This window comes from Dendropsophus ebraccatus, chromosome 15 (genome assembly GCF_027789765.1).
Source record: "Dendropsophus ebraccatus isolate aDenEbr1 chromosome 15, aDenEbr1.pat, whole genome shotgun sequence".
Classification (NCBI taxonomy): Eukaryota; Metazoa; Chordata; class Amphibia; order Anura; family Hylidae; genus Dendropsophus; species Dendropsophus ebraccatus.
Window position 1 is genome coordinate 23257082 of NC_091468.1, and position 15498 is coordinate 23272579.

The 15498-nt window shown below is 44.7% G+C and overlaps 1 protein-coding gene across 1 annotated transcript in view; it reads left to right on the plus strand.

Moving 5' to 3' along the window:
- The window catches only part of STUM (stum, mechanosensory transduction mediator homolog), a 51195-nt gene that overhangs the window by 20131 nt on the left and 15566 nt on the right, over window positions 1-15498 (plus strand). The window contains exon 2 of the mRNA XM_069954768.1: window positions 8590-8769. Within this exon, the coding sequence (XP_069810869.1) occupies window positions 8590-8769 (180 nt within the window). The remainder of the gene's footprint in view (window positions 1-8589; window positions 8770-15498) is intronic.

Below are 15498 nucleotides of genomic sequence, written 5' to 3' on the forward strand. Positions count from 1 at the left end.
ACGATTATCGTTCGCATAATCGTTAACAATTAACATTCTCAAACAACCGCTATTGTGAAAGATCTAAAAACGTTCACTCATTTCCATGGAACGATAATCGTTACTTATGATCGTATTTGCGATAGTTTTTTCTTCGCTATTGCGTTCGTATCTATTGCGAACGACCGAACTATGTCTTATTCAATGCGAACGAGCAACGATAAAAATAGGTCCAGGTCTTATAAAGCGATCAACGATTTCTCGTTCGGTCGTTAATCGTTAACTGCATTTCAACCGAACGACTATCGTTTAGATTCGAACGATTTAACGATAATCTGAACGATAATCGTCTGTGGGAATAGGGCCCTAACCCTGAATGTGTGACAGGCTGTTGTGGTGTGTGGTACCGAGCTTAAGGATTGGTGGAACAGTGGCAAAGATAAGTACTTAGTTAACCCTTCACAAACATTCAGCTGTGCACAAAACAGTAACAGTGAAACGCCTAGGGGTGGGATAGCAGTAAGAACCCTTCAGCCCTGAGCCTAGACACATACAGAGTACCTGAGGACAGCTCGTGCTTAGGAAGTAGTGGCACGCCTGCTCAGGGACACTACAGTAGGGCGGCACCAACATATCGGGATGGATTGTAGCTGGTAGGATAGGACCTGAGTCCCCCATTATATTCCACACATAGTCTTCTCGTCTGTCAGACAGAATTCGCACTCAGCCGCCCCGCCGGGAATCATTTCATCTAATATTCCATTCAATACGGCTCCTTCAAGGATAGTGAGTTTTTATTTCCATGGGGAATTAATTTTCTAATTGATGTAATTATGGGTAATGACCGCTCAGACAGAAATTACCGGGGCGTAGATAGTGGCTTGTAAAGCAGAAATGGGTATCTTGCTATTTACACATTTGGGAAATATGCATTCATAATAACCGGAGAAAGACGTTGATATAGAAAGATGTGAAATACTTAGGTCTGAGGTTGTGTTCACACATGTCGCCGTATTATCAATGGTACTTGGTAGGTTGGGGGCGCTGCTGCATTTTCTGCACTGAATGAAGTCAAGTGCAGGACAGAGAGCAGATGATGCCTCCCCCACCCAGGATTACCCCGATGACTCTCTACAGTAACCTGACTTAGAACTTAATGTATTTATCATGTTCTCTATTAACACCTTGTATCGACTCAAGTGAATAAAAAAAAAACACGTAGATGAGTGACGGCAAGAAGAAGAGCCGCTCAGGGAGATGTAGCAAAACTGGTGCAAAGGAAAAGTAGGGCAGTTGCCCATAGCAACTGGCTACTTTTACATAAGAAAGTGATTTTTTGCTATGGGCAACTGATAACTACATATAAAACACATATATACCTAATACTGCTTTATTTCCATGCAATGCCAGATAATACGGCTGTACAGCGACCACACAATACTGCCATCCTGTGTGGGAACAAGGGACATACAGAGAAGCTCTCTGACAGTACACTATGGAGGTGGCTTTCACTGCAGGTCACTGTTTGACTCTATTAAGAAGCCTTAGGACGTGATTGGGGATTTAGTAAGCCAAATGAGAGAAGGAGGAGTTACCCATCTATAGAGAGCTGTTTGAGGATTCTCGTGCTCCCCAGTATGGTGCGCGGTGGTGGCTTGCTGCAGAGAGGCCCGTGTCTTGGAACTCAAGAGTAATATTTTTCCTTGAGGACAGCCGCATAAAGATGTATGGAGATTTATAGGGCATTCATACTGTAATGGGAATTCTAGAAAGAAGAATATACAAAGCAGCTCTCTGATGCAGCTGTCTATACACCTCCAGTATTTTGCTCTGTACTGAGGGGCAGGAACCCCAAAACAGCTGTCTACAGATGGGTAACCCCTCCTTAGCCTGTTATATCCTTAGGGTACTATTACACGGAACGATAATCGGCCCAATCGGCTTGATTCAGCCGATTATGGCTCCATGTAATAAATACAACGATCATCGGCTGATCGTTGATATAGGTTCTGACCTATTTTCGTCGGGCGCCGACCGCGCACCACTACGTGTAATAGCGGTGCGCGGCCGGCGACTGACAATATACATTACCTATCCACGTTCCATGGCTGCTCCTGCGGTCTTCTTCCCGGGTCCCGCTCGCTCTAGCTTCAGAGTGGCCTGTCATTGGTCCCGGCCTGTGATTGGCTGAGCGGCCTGTCAGCTGACAGGCCACTCTGAAGCTAGAGTGCGCGGGACTCAGGGAGAAGCGGACCGCAGAAGCAGCCCTGGAGCGTGGATAGGTAATGTATGTAGTTTAAACAAGGGCTGCAAGGACATCGGTATAGAAGAGACATAGGGGCAGTATAGAAGAGACATTATAGGGTATGTATAGAAGGAGCATCTTAAGGGTTTTCTTACTAATATAAGTGATAATATATTACTAGTGTCTGACTGCTGGGACTCCTATTCATCCTTCATGTGCAACAGCGCCCCCAGAGGTCAGACCCCCACAGATCTATGTTCATGTGGTCATATTGTAATAACATTATATGATAGGAGCAGCCCTGATATAATAGACTCAGTAGGGGCCCTATTACACGGGACGATTATTGTGCGAAAAATCGTTAAATCGTTTGAATTTAAACATTCATCGTTCTGTGTAATTGCAGGCAATGGTTGAAAAATCGTTCGTTTATTTAGATCTGAACCTAAAAGTATTGTTAATCGTTTGCTCTAATTCCACGTTCGTTCGCTCAAGTTCTGCATTTTTTCACTTATCGTTCAGTGTAATTGCACATTGTTCATTGTTTTTCTGGGATCAGAAGGAATAAACGATCGTAGTAACGATCGCAATAACGATCATAGTAACGATCGATCGTAACTAACGATTATCATTCTGTGTAATATGGTGAATGATTTCAGGTTAACGATAAACAATCTCGTTTGCGATCGTTTATCGTTAGTCGTTAAAAATCGCTCAGTGTAATAGGACCCTAAGGGAAGCACATGGTAGAGGCGCATGTGTACACATACATCTATTAGGTGAACATGCTAACTTCGGGCAGTTCTGATACTAGGGCCCCTGTGCAGAGCATACAGGACTTCTATATGTTTACATAGAGGATGTGCATTGGGTTCTGGACAGTGTCACTGACTGCTGTGTGATGTATGGGCAGGGGTCTCCATGCCCTCTGCTGATGTGTGAGGAATGTTTTATAGTAAACCAGAGCAGATACGAGTTAATATTTATAGAAGAGCCGGGCACAGGGCGGCATCTCCAGACAAGAGAAGATTTACTGTCCACATCTGAAGGGAAGATCAGTGGATATTAAATTGCATCTCAGCCCACTAGCTCAAAGGGGACGTGACCTGATAAATCATAGGCCAATAAGTTCCCAACTGTGGCTCTCTATTTGTTCCAAAACTACAACTCCCAGCAGCCTTGGAGAATGTAAAAAAAAAAAGTTGTAGTTCTGCAAAAGCTGTACAGCTAAAGACTATCATGGCATGGTGGGACTTGTAGTTTAGCAACTGTTGAGTCACAGGTTAAGGGAAAATGAGTGCTGTATTTTGACAATATTTGGAGAACCCTGGGCCGCCAGGGTATGATGAGAGTTGTAGTTTTGCAAAGGCTGTTAAAAACCACAGCCTCCAATAATAACTAAGGCTAGGTTCACACTACGTAAGTTTCCAGCCGTAGCACGCCCCGTGAATAAGCGGCCGGAGATTTACGTAGTTTGCGTACAATGGAAAGTATAGGATCTACGGCTGCACAGTTTACACTACGTACGAACTTACGCCCGGATCGTATGCGGCGCCGTAAAAAAATGAACCAGACCATTGTTTCGGGACGGAAATGCTGTAACTTACGCCCGTAGCGTAAAATGCGGTCCCGTACGGAGTGGTGATTTCTTCTTTTTTACACTTTGATTTGTTGATCCAAAAGGTTCTGTCGGGTGTCCGGGGCTAGCCGAAGATATCCAAGTAAAAGACCGCTGTCAGATCGCTACGTACTCCGCTCGGGGAACGTACGTACCTTACGGGCGTAAGTTCGCGGACCGTACGTAGCCGGCCGCAACTTGCGTAAATCCCTGCCGAAGTTTTACACGTATATGTCCGGCCGCGAAAAATATGCGGCCGGACATATACGTAGTGTGAATATAGCCTAAAGGTAGAGTTCCTCTTTATTAGGAAGGAATGTATCATCTGGAATCAGTGTTATCAGGGGTAATTGTAGAAATCATTAGCGGTGCGGGGATCAGTGAGTCCTGTGTTACCCACCCCCTGGCACAGAACTTTCTATGTGATTTACTGCTCATTGTGCTGCTCTTTTCTCTTTTGCTTCTCTCTGCCAGTTCATTTGTAGTAATTAATTTGTTGAGGCGAATTAGCTATGCAGAATAGTTCTAATTGAATTATTCTGTGTTTTACGCGCAGCCAAAAGTGAAGCGTAATGGCTCAAAAGTGCCAGCCACATATACCTTCTATATTGCTAGCCACAGATACTCCCAATAGTGATACAGACACATGCCCCCATTGTGGTAGCCATAGGCATTACTTATAGTGTTAGCAGAAGATGCAAATGTGCCTTATGCCCGTCACAGTTGCCCCATATAGTGCTAGCCACAAATCTCCCTATAATGCTACCCACAGATATGCCCTATAGTGTCAGCGGCAGATGTCCTGCATAGGGCTGTAACCTGTCAAGGTGGCTAGAAGTGCTATGCCCACCCCCACGTATACTAACACTAGGCTTTGAAAGGGTAGAACCAGGTATGTGAATGCAGGTACAGGTGCAAAATGAGAACAGCACCTAACCAGGGTAACACCTTACTAAGAATCCCCACCTCTGGGTTTAGTCCTGCATACTAAGTAGTGTATAGTTTCTCATAAGAATCTGTAATCCTTTGTCCCTATCAAGGCCCTGGCCCTCAGGCCAGGCCAGGGTTTAAGCTTCAGCAGGAACACTATGTCTTTCTCTCCACCTCCAACTAACAGAATACTATAAGACCCTCCCACAAAGAACTAAGGAACTTAATTAGGGGTGTCCAGGACTGACCTCCTATTGGTGAGGAAACTGCTAGAAAGAAAGGAGTGTGGGATAGATAGAGAAGTGTGAGGCACCTAAGCCAGTGCTTAGACAACAGCTAAACAGAAGCAGAGGGGAGAGTGAGACACCAAGTGGTGATAGTGTGAAATGGCACTCATCGTCTAAGAATGTGACACCTGACAGAGATACTTTTTGACAGGTGGAATACAGAAGAAGTCGCACTACTATAGATGTGCCTATAGTGTTTCCCACAAATGGTCCCTATAATGACAGCCACTGATGGGAACTATAATTCTACCCACATGTGCCCTATGATACTACCCACCGATGCCTTCTATAATGCTAGCCACAGATGCTTTTTTGCATAGGAGTACCACCCCAGTGGGGCTGGATGTGATGGGGTGCAATAATACTATAAAAAGGGGAGGTTTTTTTTTTTAGTCTCTGCCGGTGTGTCTGCCCTAAAGCAGTGTAATGCTCCATTTATATCTTTATTTTAACCCGCTCGGTCCGGAAGATGAATCGTGTTTTCTTTTCCTGATAACAAATACTGAGCTTGTGATTACCTCATGTGAATCTAAAAGGGACAGATTGAAATAAATAAAACCTGCCACAACAAATATCCCAGTTTCCCCCTCCAGTCTCTTGTTTACAGAACTGTTTACATAAATGCAATGATCTGGTGCATCTGGATGGAAGCTCCGTCATCTACATGCACAGAATCTGGGGCAGGGGGGTAGGTGGCTGTAAAAGTGAATTTATGACTCTGTGCCTTGTCCCAGAGCAGATGTTCCACTGCTATGTAGGTTGGTACTATGGCCTGTATATGCTGTGCGCTGAAGGGCTTGTCACTGTCTGTTATGCATTACTTAGCACAGCTGAAGGAGGTTTGCCTAAAGGCAGTGGAGAAGATACCATTAAGGCAGACCACACAGACGCTTTTGGGCCTGTGGGGCAGGGGGGCCTGGGCTCCCCTCTGCATAAAACCTGCCTTCATGGAACTATGGTACTGTACTAGCCACAGGTATGGATACAGAGGGGTAGGATGAGCCACCTTGTACTAGGCCCTGGTGCTGTAATATTGCAGCCTGATACCCGGAAACCAGATGGTCCTGTCCTTATAGTGGCAGGTGTCGTGTTATATCAGCAATATGACACCCACTCAACAGTGGGGCTGCAGGTGTCAAACCATCAGCTGAGTGCATCCAGGTGACCCACTCACTTGTGCGGTCCTGACTGCACTGTGGATGAGGTGCTAGAGGTTAGTCGACTGCCAGCAAGGTGAGGGTATAAGGGACCATATCCAGACCCTTTGGTATGCAGCTGTGGGGGCTTAAAGAAACAATAACTATGCTGGGTATGATCTTCCGCCTATTGCTGTCAGTGGGCATGGTGTGACACGCAATCAGTGACGTAGGCTTCACCTAGTGGGTAAAGCTAGCTGTCGGGGAGACCCCAAAGGAACCCTAGCAAGAGCAGTAGAATTTTTGGATGTAGTTGCACTTACCTAGCTACTGACTTGTTTGAAGAACCTCATGCAGACTTGTGCAGTGTTTTGAATAGAAGATGATAGATGCCCAGCATGGATAGGGTTTTTCTGTTTTCCTTCTACCGCAGCCTCACCTTGTCATGACCCTAGTCGAATATGGCTGAGGGGAAGATGCTTGAAAGTAAAAAAGGAAAGTCTCATATATGGTCCCACAAACGGGTCCTTGAAATAGGGTGCAGCAGGGACAAAGTCTTTTTTGTAAAATCTCTCGGGAACACAATGACTAAAGAGACTACAACCCCCCACCCCCAAACTAGTTTTACCTCAATATATTTATATATCTGTCAAGGGGGTAACTGATTAGGCAAGAAAGCTAGGAGGCACTGAATACTGGCCCTGTGATAGACTAAAACACAGAGGAGGGAATATTGTTAGCTACCTAGCTCAGGGATTGGCTCTTAGTTTACATACACTATGCAGTGGCATACACAGAAAATACAATACATAGGCAGTTAACCCTAATATTATTTCCCTGCAGCTGTGCCAAGTGCATAAGACTGAGTGAGACATCTAGTGGTGGGAGCGCAGAATACAGAACTTTCCTCCCAGAGCATAGAGACACTAGTACCAACCTACAGGTGTGCTGAAAAACAGCAGTGGCTCACCAGCTCTGGGACACTGCAGGTGGAGCTAGTTTGGGTGTGGTCTGTCAGAGTGTTCCAGAGAGGGAATACCAGAAAAGAGTTGCTCCTGTTGCAGTATCTTCCAGGGCCTGGCCAGGAAAGAGTTGCTCCTGTTACAATATCTTCCAGGGCCTGGCCAGGACCCATTTGTGAAAGATGATTTTTTTCAGCACCTCAATCCTAGCCATGTCAGGCTGGTGACCTCGTGGTGAGGTCACAGAAACGGGAAACCCTATCAACTCTGGGTGGCTAGCCACTTCAAACCCTTAAAACTGAAACAGGTGAAACAGACAGTAGTTATGTAAGCGCACTTCAAGCCTAAAACTCTGCTGCAACACGTTAAGTTACCTTAGGGGTCTCTAACCTTTAAGGGGAGTGTGTCAATATATTTGGGGGTGGGCAAATACCACTCCTGGCTAACGTGACAAGAGCCTAAGCCATACACTACCACCTGCCCTAGCTAACACTACCAGGCCCCCGTGGTTTACCCCATCTGGAGGCCCAGTGATATATGGTGGTGTTGTGCTGGATGTTTAAAGTGACTCTGTAACCACAATCTGACCCCCGCCAAACCGCTTGTACCTTCGGATAGCTGCTTTTAATCCAAGATCTGTCCTGGGGTCCGTTCAGCAGGTGATGCAGTTATTGTTATCAAAAACAACTCTTAAACTGGCAGCCCGTGCCCAACAGGAGTGGCCTAGATTGTGTATGCATTAGGCTGGCACAACCTCTCTGTCCCTCCTCCCCGCACTCCTCATCATTAGGAATGCTCCAGGCAGATTGCCTCCTATTCCTCACCTGTGTCAGCCTGGCACATGGGCTGGATCGGCACCTGTGCAAATGTTCAGCATGGAGAAAATATTCCAGTGGCATTCCTAATGATGAAGAGGGTGGGAGGAGGGACGGAGGGGTGGTGCAAAGTTAAGGTACAGATATTCTAAGCCATGGGCATGCCGTAGGGCATGGGGCTGTAAGTTTAAAAGTTGTTTTTTAAGACAATAACTGCATTACCTGCCAAACGGACCTCAGGACAGATCTTGGATTAAAAGCAGCTATCCGAAGGTACAAGTGGTTTACGGGGGGGGGGGGGGGGGGGGGGGTCAGATTGTGGGTACAGAGTTTCTTTAATATACTATGATGTGGGAACTATAGAGCAATATGATTTGGAAACTATATAGCAGTATTATGCCAGCTTTTTAAGAGACTTTTTGAATGTTCATTTTATTGGGGCACTACATGGTTGTATTATGTGGTATGTTTGTAGTCCTGTTTTCTTGATCTTATATGGCTATATTATGTGTGTTAAAATCATAAGAAACACTATCTAGACATGACCGTTTGCTTGCAGGGCTTCTTAGCATTGTCCTATGTGTGATTTTTTTAATCTTTTCTCTCATCTCTTCTAGGGACATTTGTGTCGGCGTTCACCGTGCTGTGCGGAGCCAGGACTGATCTCCCCGACCGCCACATATGCTGCGTGTTCTGGCTGAACATAGCCGCAGCCCTTATCCAAATCCTCACAGCGATTATCATGGTCGGATGGATTATGAGCATATTCTGGGGGATGGACATGGTCATTCTGGCAAGTAGGTGGCTTATTGAGTTTTACAGGAAACTTCCTCTATAGCTGCTGCCAAGTCCATCAGAGTGAAGCGCCATGTGCTACAGCCGCCCGTATCATATCCTGCCCAAATGAAATATTCCACTAATATCCCTGAGTCCTTTTATGTGATATTTCGTTGCCTCAGCTTTTCCCACAAATTTTTGTGCCTCCACTTCATTCATAAAGCGGGAAGCTCAGGATGAACACTGGCTGAGGGCAGATGGCTTTGGGTGGACAGTGTAAATGTGTTTGATTTCATTGGAAAGATGTGTAGAATTTTTAAAGTTAAAGGATGAATGAGGAGCAACACGAGTCAATGGACATCACCACCCATTGGTTATAGGGTCTTCAGCCTTGGTCGCACTTATATAAAGGGTATTGCGGGAAAGATATCTTGCTGAACTGACGGAACCGAGAACATGGGGGGTAGAATCTCAGCTTCATCCTTGGTCACTTAGAGAGCTGGTCTTACATTTTCCTGGGTACAGATTGGTTTCTAATAAAATTTAACCAGTTAGTTACTTCTTGCTCCAGCATTCCCATGCTATGGAAATCACCAATATCAGGACACAAGAGCATAAACCAAAGTCAGTATTATTAGCAAGTAGGCCTTCCTTGCTTCCCAAAATAATGATATCTGTGTGATATGTCCCAGATTTGGGCTACATCCCAAACATTTTGACAGTGGTGTTGTCATGCCCAGGGGTGCCGAATACTGGTGGGTTATACCCACCTCCAGACACACGAGCATCGGACCTTTGATAGGACTAATGTTGTTGTAGGTGTGGCCGCAGAGATGAGTCCTGACCGGATGTTAACTTTACCTGATTTAACTTCAGTGCAATACAAAAATATCAGATCAATACTGCTCACAAGTGCAAAAATATATAACACAATATATATTTTGGTAGGAGTTGCAGGCCTAAAGTGTCGCTGTCGTTTTTTGTGGGTTTTTTTTTGCAGAAATCAATAGTCCAGGCGATTTTAAGAAACTTTGTAATTGGGTTTATTAGCTAAAAAAATGCATTTTTATCATGAAAAAGCAGTTTGAAGCTCTCCCCCCTGTTTTCATGGTTCTCTTATGGAGAGGGGAGGGGTTGAGGGAGATGAGGCGCCAAAACAGGACAACAAAGAGTTAATTTACAGCTACATCACCGGACCATCTCCTCTGAAGTCAGCACTGACCTCTCTGACCTCTGAATACCGGCTTTCACCCAGCTCCCACTGTGTAATCCTTTGTTCTTTGTTCTCTGCTCTCTGCTGGCGACTAATTCGAGATTTCCTGATAATGAGCAGTGAATGAGAGAGAAGAGGGAGGGAGGACCTGGGTAAGGCTTTTTTGAATGCAGATAATGGAATATTTGCCTAATAAACCCAATTACAACGTTTCTTAAAATCGCCTGGACTATTGATTTCTGCAACAAAAAAAAAACTTCAGTGACACTTTAGTGTTAGCCCCGGAGATGCTAGTTTGAATATGCTAGAGTAGGTAGGACCATGTCTCTGAGGACACCTTAACTTTGTGACATGGTACACTCTGTTTGATCGTTTGGTAGCAGGAGGTAAAAGGAGTAGTAGGCCGGATAGGAGCCCTTGCCTAATTAGTACAGTACTTTGCTGGAATGTGTGTGAAGTATAACTTGAAGAGTTCTTTGTACTATGTTTAGATAAATCTACGTTATCTGACCGTCTTCTGCCTGCTTAGTTTTGTAGACGGCCCTGTGAGGTAGTACGAGTCCCAGGCCTCTGTCTGTGGGTGAAGCTAACTAGTGAAAGTTTACCCACGTAGTTGAGCTGTGTCAGTAAAGAGCAGCTAACTTGCATCTGCGCTCTACTGTGGATCAGTCCCTCTTCCTCTTTTTCTTAGGGGTGACTGTCCTGAAGGGAAGATCCTTAACATAGGCAAGGATGTTTCCTATTTCTCCGGTTACCCCACTGCTAACGTCTAGTAGCGCATAACTGCTGTAGTCTTTCTCTCTGGATTAAGACTACTCTGACTCCTCTCTGGTCTAGAGCCAGACTACAACTAACTAACTTCCCAGGATGCGTGTGACCAAAGAGTGAAAAGCAGGCTAAACCCTCCTACCTAAACTACAGCTGTGCACAGGGAAAGTGAGACACCTAGTGGCTGGAGTAGGGCACAGCGACTAACTGCACTAGCTGTGACACATGAGTGAACTAGTTTTACCTGGGTGTACAAGAACAAAAGAACCACCCGAGGTGGGACACTACAATGGCAGATCATCTCCCACTCTCTACAGGCAGGTGATAGCAATGGTAGTCCTTCAATGTGATTGACTGCCAGGAAGATCAGAGGACCAGAAAGGAGCTCTCTGGGTGACCAGGTAACAGTAAAAGCAGTCTGTGAGAGGTAATAGGATCCTGTCCCAGAAAGTAAAGCAATACGGATATTGTGTGTGTGAGTGTGTGTGTATATATATATATATATATATATATATATACATACAGTGGTGCCTTGGATTACGAGCATAATTTGTTCCAGGACTGTGCTTGTAATCCAAATCCACTCTTAAACCAAAGCAAATTTTCCCATAAGAAATCGTAGAAATGCAGAGAATTGGTTCACCCCCCCCCCCCCCCAAAAAAAATGATTTATTATTATAACATGTGAACAGATGAAACAAACGTTCAGAAACAGCAGCGTATGTTATATTATAAGTTACTGTACAGTAATGGAGAGGATGGGAAACACAAGGGCTGACAGAGACTGCAGGGAGCATGAAGAAATGAGCAGGGCAGATGTGGGCACAGTATAGCAGTATTCTCTGTCCGGGGAGAGAGGGGTTACAGCTATGGAGAGATTACCTCCACAGTCCTGTCCCCTGATGTGAGCCCCAGCCTGAAGTGGGTCTGCTATGATTTGGAAGGTGAGGGAGACTTCCTGGGTCAGAGTACAGGGCTGTATACCCCGCTATGCTGACCATGCCCCTCCTTCACTCGCGTTCCCACCCAGTACAGGGAGCTCTTAAACCAAAGCAATGCTCTTAAACCAAGTCACAATTTTGAAAAAATGTGAGCTCTTAAACCAAAACTTTCTTAAACCAATTTACTCTTAATCCAGGGTACCACTGTATATATATATATATATATATATATATATATATATATATATATATATATACACACACACACTGTATACAAAGAAGAGATTACTGTTCTCGGTAGGAGTAGGCAAAATGCTCTCGTCTGGCAGCGCTCTGTCTGTTACTACAGAAAAGTTATTTGTTCTATTAAAAGAATGCGTCTGGGGGATTGTTCGCTGAAGTTTTCTATAAACGTTCTAGATCACCTGAGTTCTGCTGTGTAAACACTTCACATACAGGAGCTGCCAAAGACAGATGTATTTACACCAGTCAGGATGTATGAATTGTATACGGAACATATACACCATTGCCGGAATATTGTGTAGCCGGCCCAGGAATGTTAAGGACAGGCTTACACGGATATGTTTGGACAGATGAGTCACAACACAGATGCTGCGAAGAGCCTGCAAGAAGGGAAGAAATGTGCTTATGATACACAAGACTAATCTTCTTTTTGTTAGAAAGATCCCCTGAAATTAAAGGGGTTATCCAGTGCTAAAAAAACATGGCCACACTCTTGTCTCCAGTTCAGGTGTGGTTTGCAATTAAGCTCCATTCACTTCAATGGAACTAAGTTACAAAACCTGCACCCAAACTGGAGACAAGAGTGGTGCTGTCTCTGAAAAAAGTGGCCATGTTTTTGTACCGCTAAATAACCCCTTTAAGGACTGGGATGTCCAGCAATCAGATTTTATTTGAGAGGTAACAGGCAGTAACAATAAACTCAGTTTCCCTGCAGCATTCCCACTGAAGAAATGGGGAATTGCATGTTGTACAATGAAGTCAATAGGCTGCATTTATAATGTGTGGACATGCCAGGTCCTCCGGACACTCTATGTGGGTTCATAGATAAGGATCCTGATTGAGGAAGCCCTCCGTTGGTCCTTGGAACTAATTGACCCAGGAAGTGCGGTGACCACCCAGGGCAGCACAAGTGCTATATTGCTGCAGTTTGTAATGTTACATTGGGTACAGAGGTTCTTGTCTCTGACCTCTGGTATCACCTTGAGTGAGGGGCCGCACTTCGGATGTTAGTCTCCCTAGTTAACATGGTTGTAGTTGATGGCAATTGGGGCACCACTCAAGTAGTTGCTTCACAATGGGTGAATTTACTTAATCCAAAGCGTCGAGGTGCTTGGCTTCAACAGTTCCATCAAGTAGTCTCTGTGATGGAAGAGGGCATTAACCCATTTAGAGTCACAGCATCGGACAGGGTGATGGAGAAATCACAATGGTTGGCTCCAGGTGGTAGAAGAAGCTCTTGCCCGACTGAAAGCGACTCTGTACCCACAATCTGACCCCCCAAATCGCTTGTACCTTCAGATAGCTGCTTTTAATCCAAGATCTGTCCTGGGGTGCGTTCGGCAGGTGATGCAGTTATTGTCCTAAAAAAATAAGTTTTAAACTGGCAGCCCCGTGCCCAACGGCCAGGGCTTAGATTGTGTATGCATTAGGCTGGCACACCCTCTCTGCCCCTCCTCCCCACCCTCCTCATCATTAGGAATGCTTTAGGCAGATTGTCTCCTATTCCTCAACTGTGTGAATACTGAACATGGTCTGGATCGTTAAAGCACCTGTGCAATGTTCAGACAGGAGAAAATGTTCCAGTGGCATTCCTAATGATGAAGAGGGGGGGGGGGGAGGAAGGACAGAGGGGTGGTGCAAAGTTAGGGCACCGATACTCTAAGCCCCGGACTTTGGGCACGGGGCTGCAAGTTTAAAAGTTGTTTTTTAGGACAATAACTGCATCACCTGCCGAACTGACCCCAGGACAGATCTTGTATTAAGAGCAGCTATCTGAAGGTACAAGTGGTTTAGGGAGGTCAGATTGGGGGTCACTTGAAGGTCCACAAAGGTCCAGACAGCTAAGGGGGCCTCAAAATTGCTGCAATGACTCACTTAACTTCAAAAGTTAAGCTCCACCTCTTTTATTGGAATAAGATCACAGGGGACTCTTGATTGCCTGAGAGTTGGGGTCCCAGAGGGGGGCTATGTATATACTACACATAAAAATAGTGGCTGCCAGGAGAATAGCTAGAAAACCCTAACTAAATATTTTTTTTTCTCTTGATAATTGCATATAAAAGAAATATCTTCTTTCTCCATATTGTGTTTGCTGTCAACATCAGGGTAACAGATTCCTCCTCTGTGATGATCTCTGGGGTCCGCACGCCTGGCGCACACTCGTTCCACGCTGAGCCGCAGCGGCGTGAATAATTTCTACATTCCTGAAATAAAGCTGACCTATTTTCTGCCTATCTGGTGTTTTACCTTTCCCTATTAACAAATATCTAAGATGCAGGGCGGTAGTGCCCTATGGACGGGCAGGCCGTAGGCAGATGGATAAATCTCTGTCCCTGGAGCCTTGTTTCCTTCTGTCAGAGTTTTCTAAATAGAGACTTTTCCTTTAATTAGCCCCCAGTGTCCCCTTAGTAAGACGTCTTCTAGTTAACCCCCCACGGGGATAAGACGGGGCTCGAGATACTTGTGGTGGTCTAATAAGTAAAGGCAAGTAAGTCTTATTATAGCCCCTATTTAAACATATTCACTGTTCCAAATACACAGCGGTTTCTAAAATTGACGTTGTGTGACGGTTATATCTATGGGGATGTGACCCTTCAAGTTTACTCATTTAGGGGTAGAAAGTAGAATATGACTGGTCTGTACCAATTTTTAATCCTTCAAAAAGAAAAAAAAAATCAGCCAATCATCTTTGAGCTTCAGGTGTCAGCGACACAATACATTTCTTACTACCTGCAGTCACCACAAGGGGAGCGAACTGAAATAAAATAATATATGGCTTTCACTGAACTGAGTACTACTAATTGTAAGAATGTGTATGTGAGCGGCTCCCCCTAGTGGTGACAGCAGACAAATAGGTATTATCACTTAATGGGGTTGGCTACTTTAAAGTAAAATTGTTCAGTGTACAGTATTAGTAAGTGTAGTCACTGTATATACTTACAGCCTGTGTACATCATAGAGCTAAAATCAGACTCCCCTCCTCCAGGCTGTGCTGTCCTGCTCTGTGGTGATTCTGTCCATAAGATGTCTGACAAGGAGGAGCATGTGACCATACCCTGCCCTCTGTGTCCACCATATGCGTATACAGGCACAGTGGCAGGCACTGGGGAGCAGGGTGTGGTCAAATTTGTAAATTAATTAATTTACCAAGAAATTACTTCTTACCTAGATCCCAAAAACCCTAAAGTCTTGGTTACTAGGTATCTCACTTTCCTGCTACCTGTTGTTAGGGGAAATATTTTTCACTTATTAGAAGGGTCCCTTAACTATAAGATAATAACAAAGTTGTGGTAACCCAGAAGCTGTATGTGGGATAAAGTGTGTAAAGTGTTCCTAGTACCCCCTCCTATGATGTGATGATATGAGGCTGAAACGCTGAGAGATCAGTGGTAGAATGACTTTTCTAACCAGTCTTTTATAAATTACAACACAATTTGCCGGCAAAATCCTTGTTCACAAGATGCGGTTAGCTTGAGATTTGATCTGTTAGCAGTTGCACTTCAAGAATACTGAAATCACTGCAATATCAGGTAGACGGAGGTTTGTGGCTTTAGGGAAAAGTAAGCTTTGATTTTGATCACTTA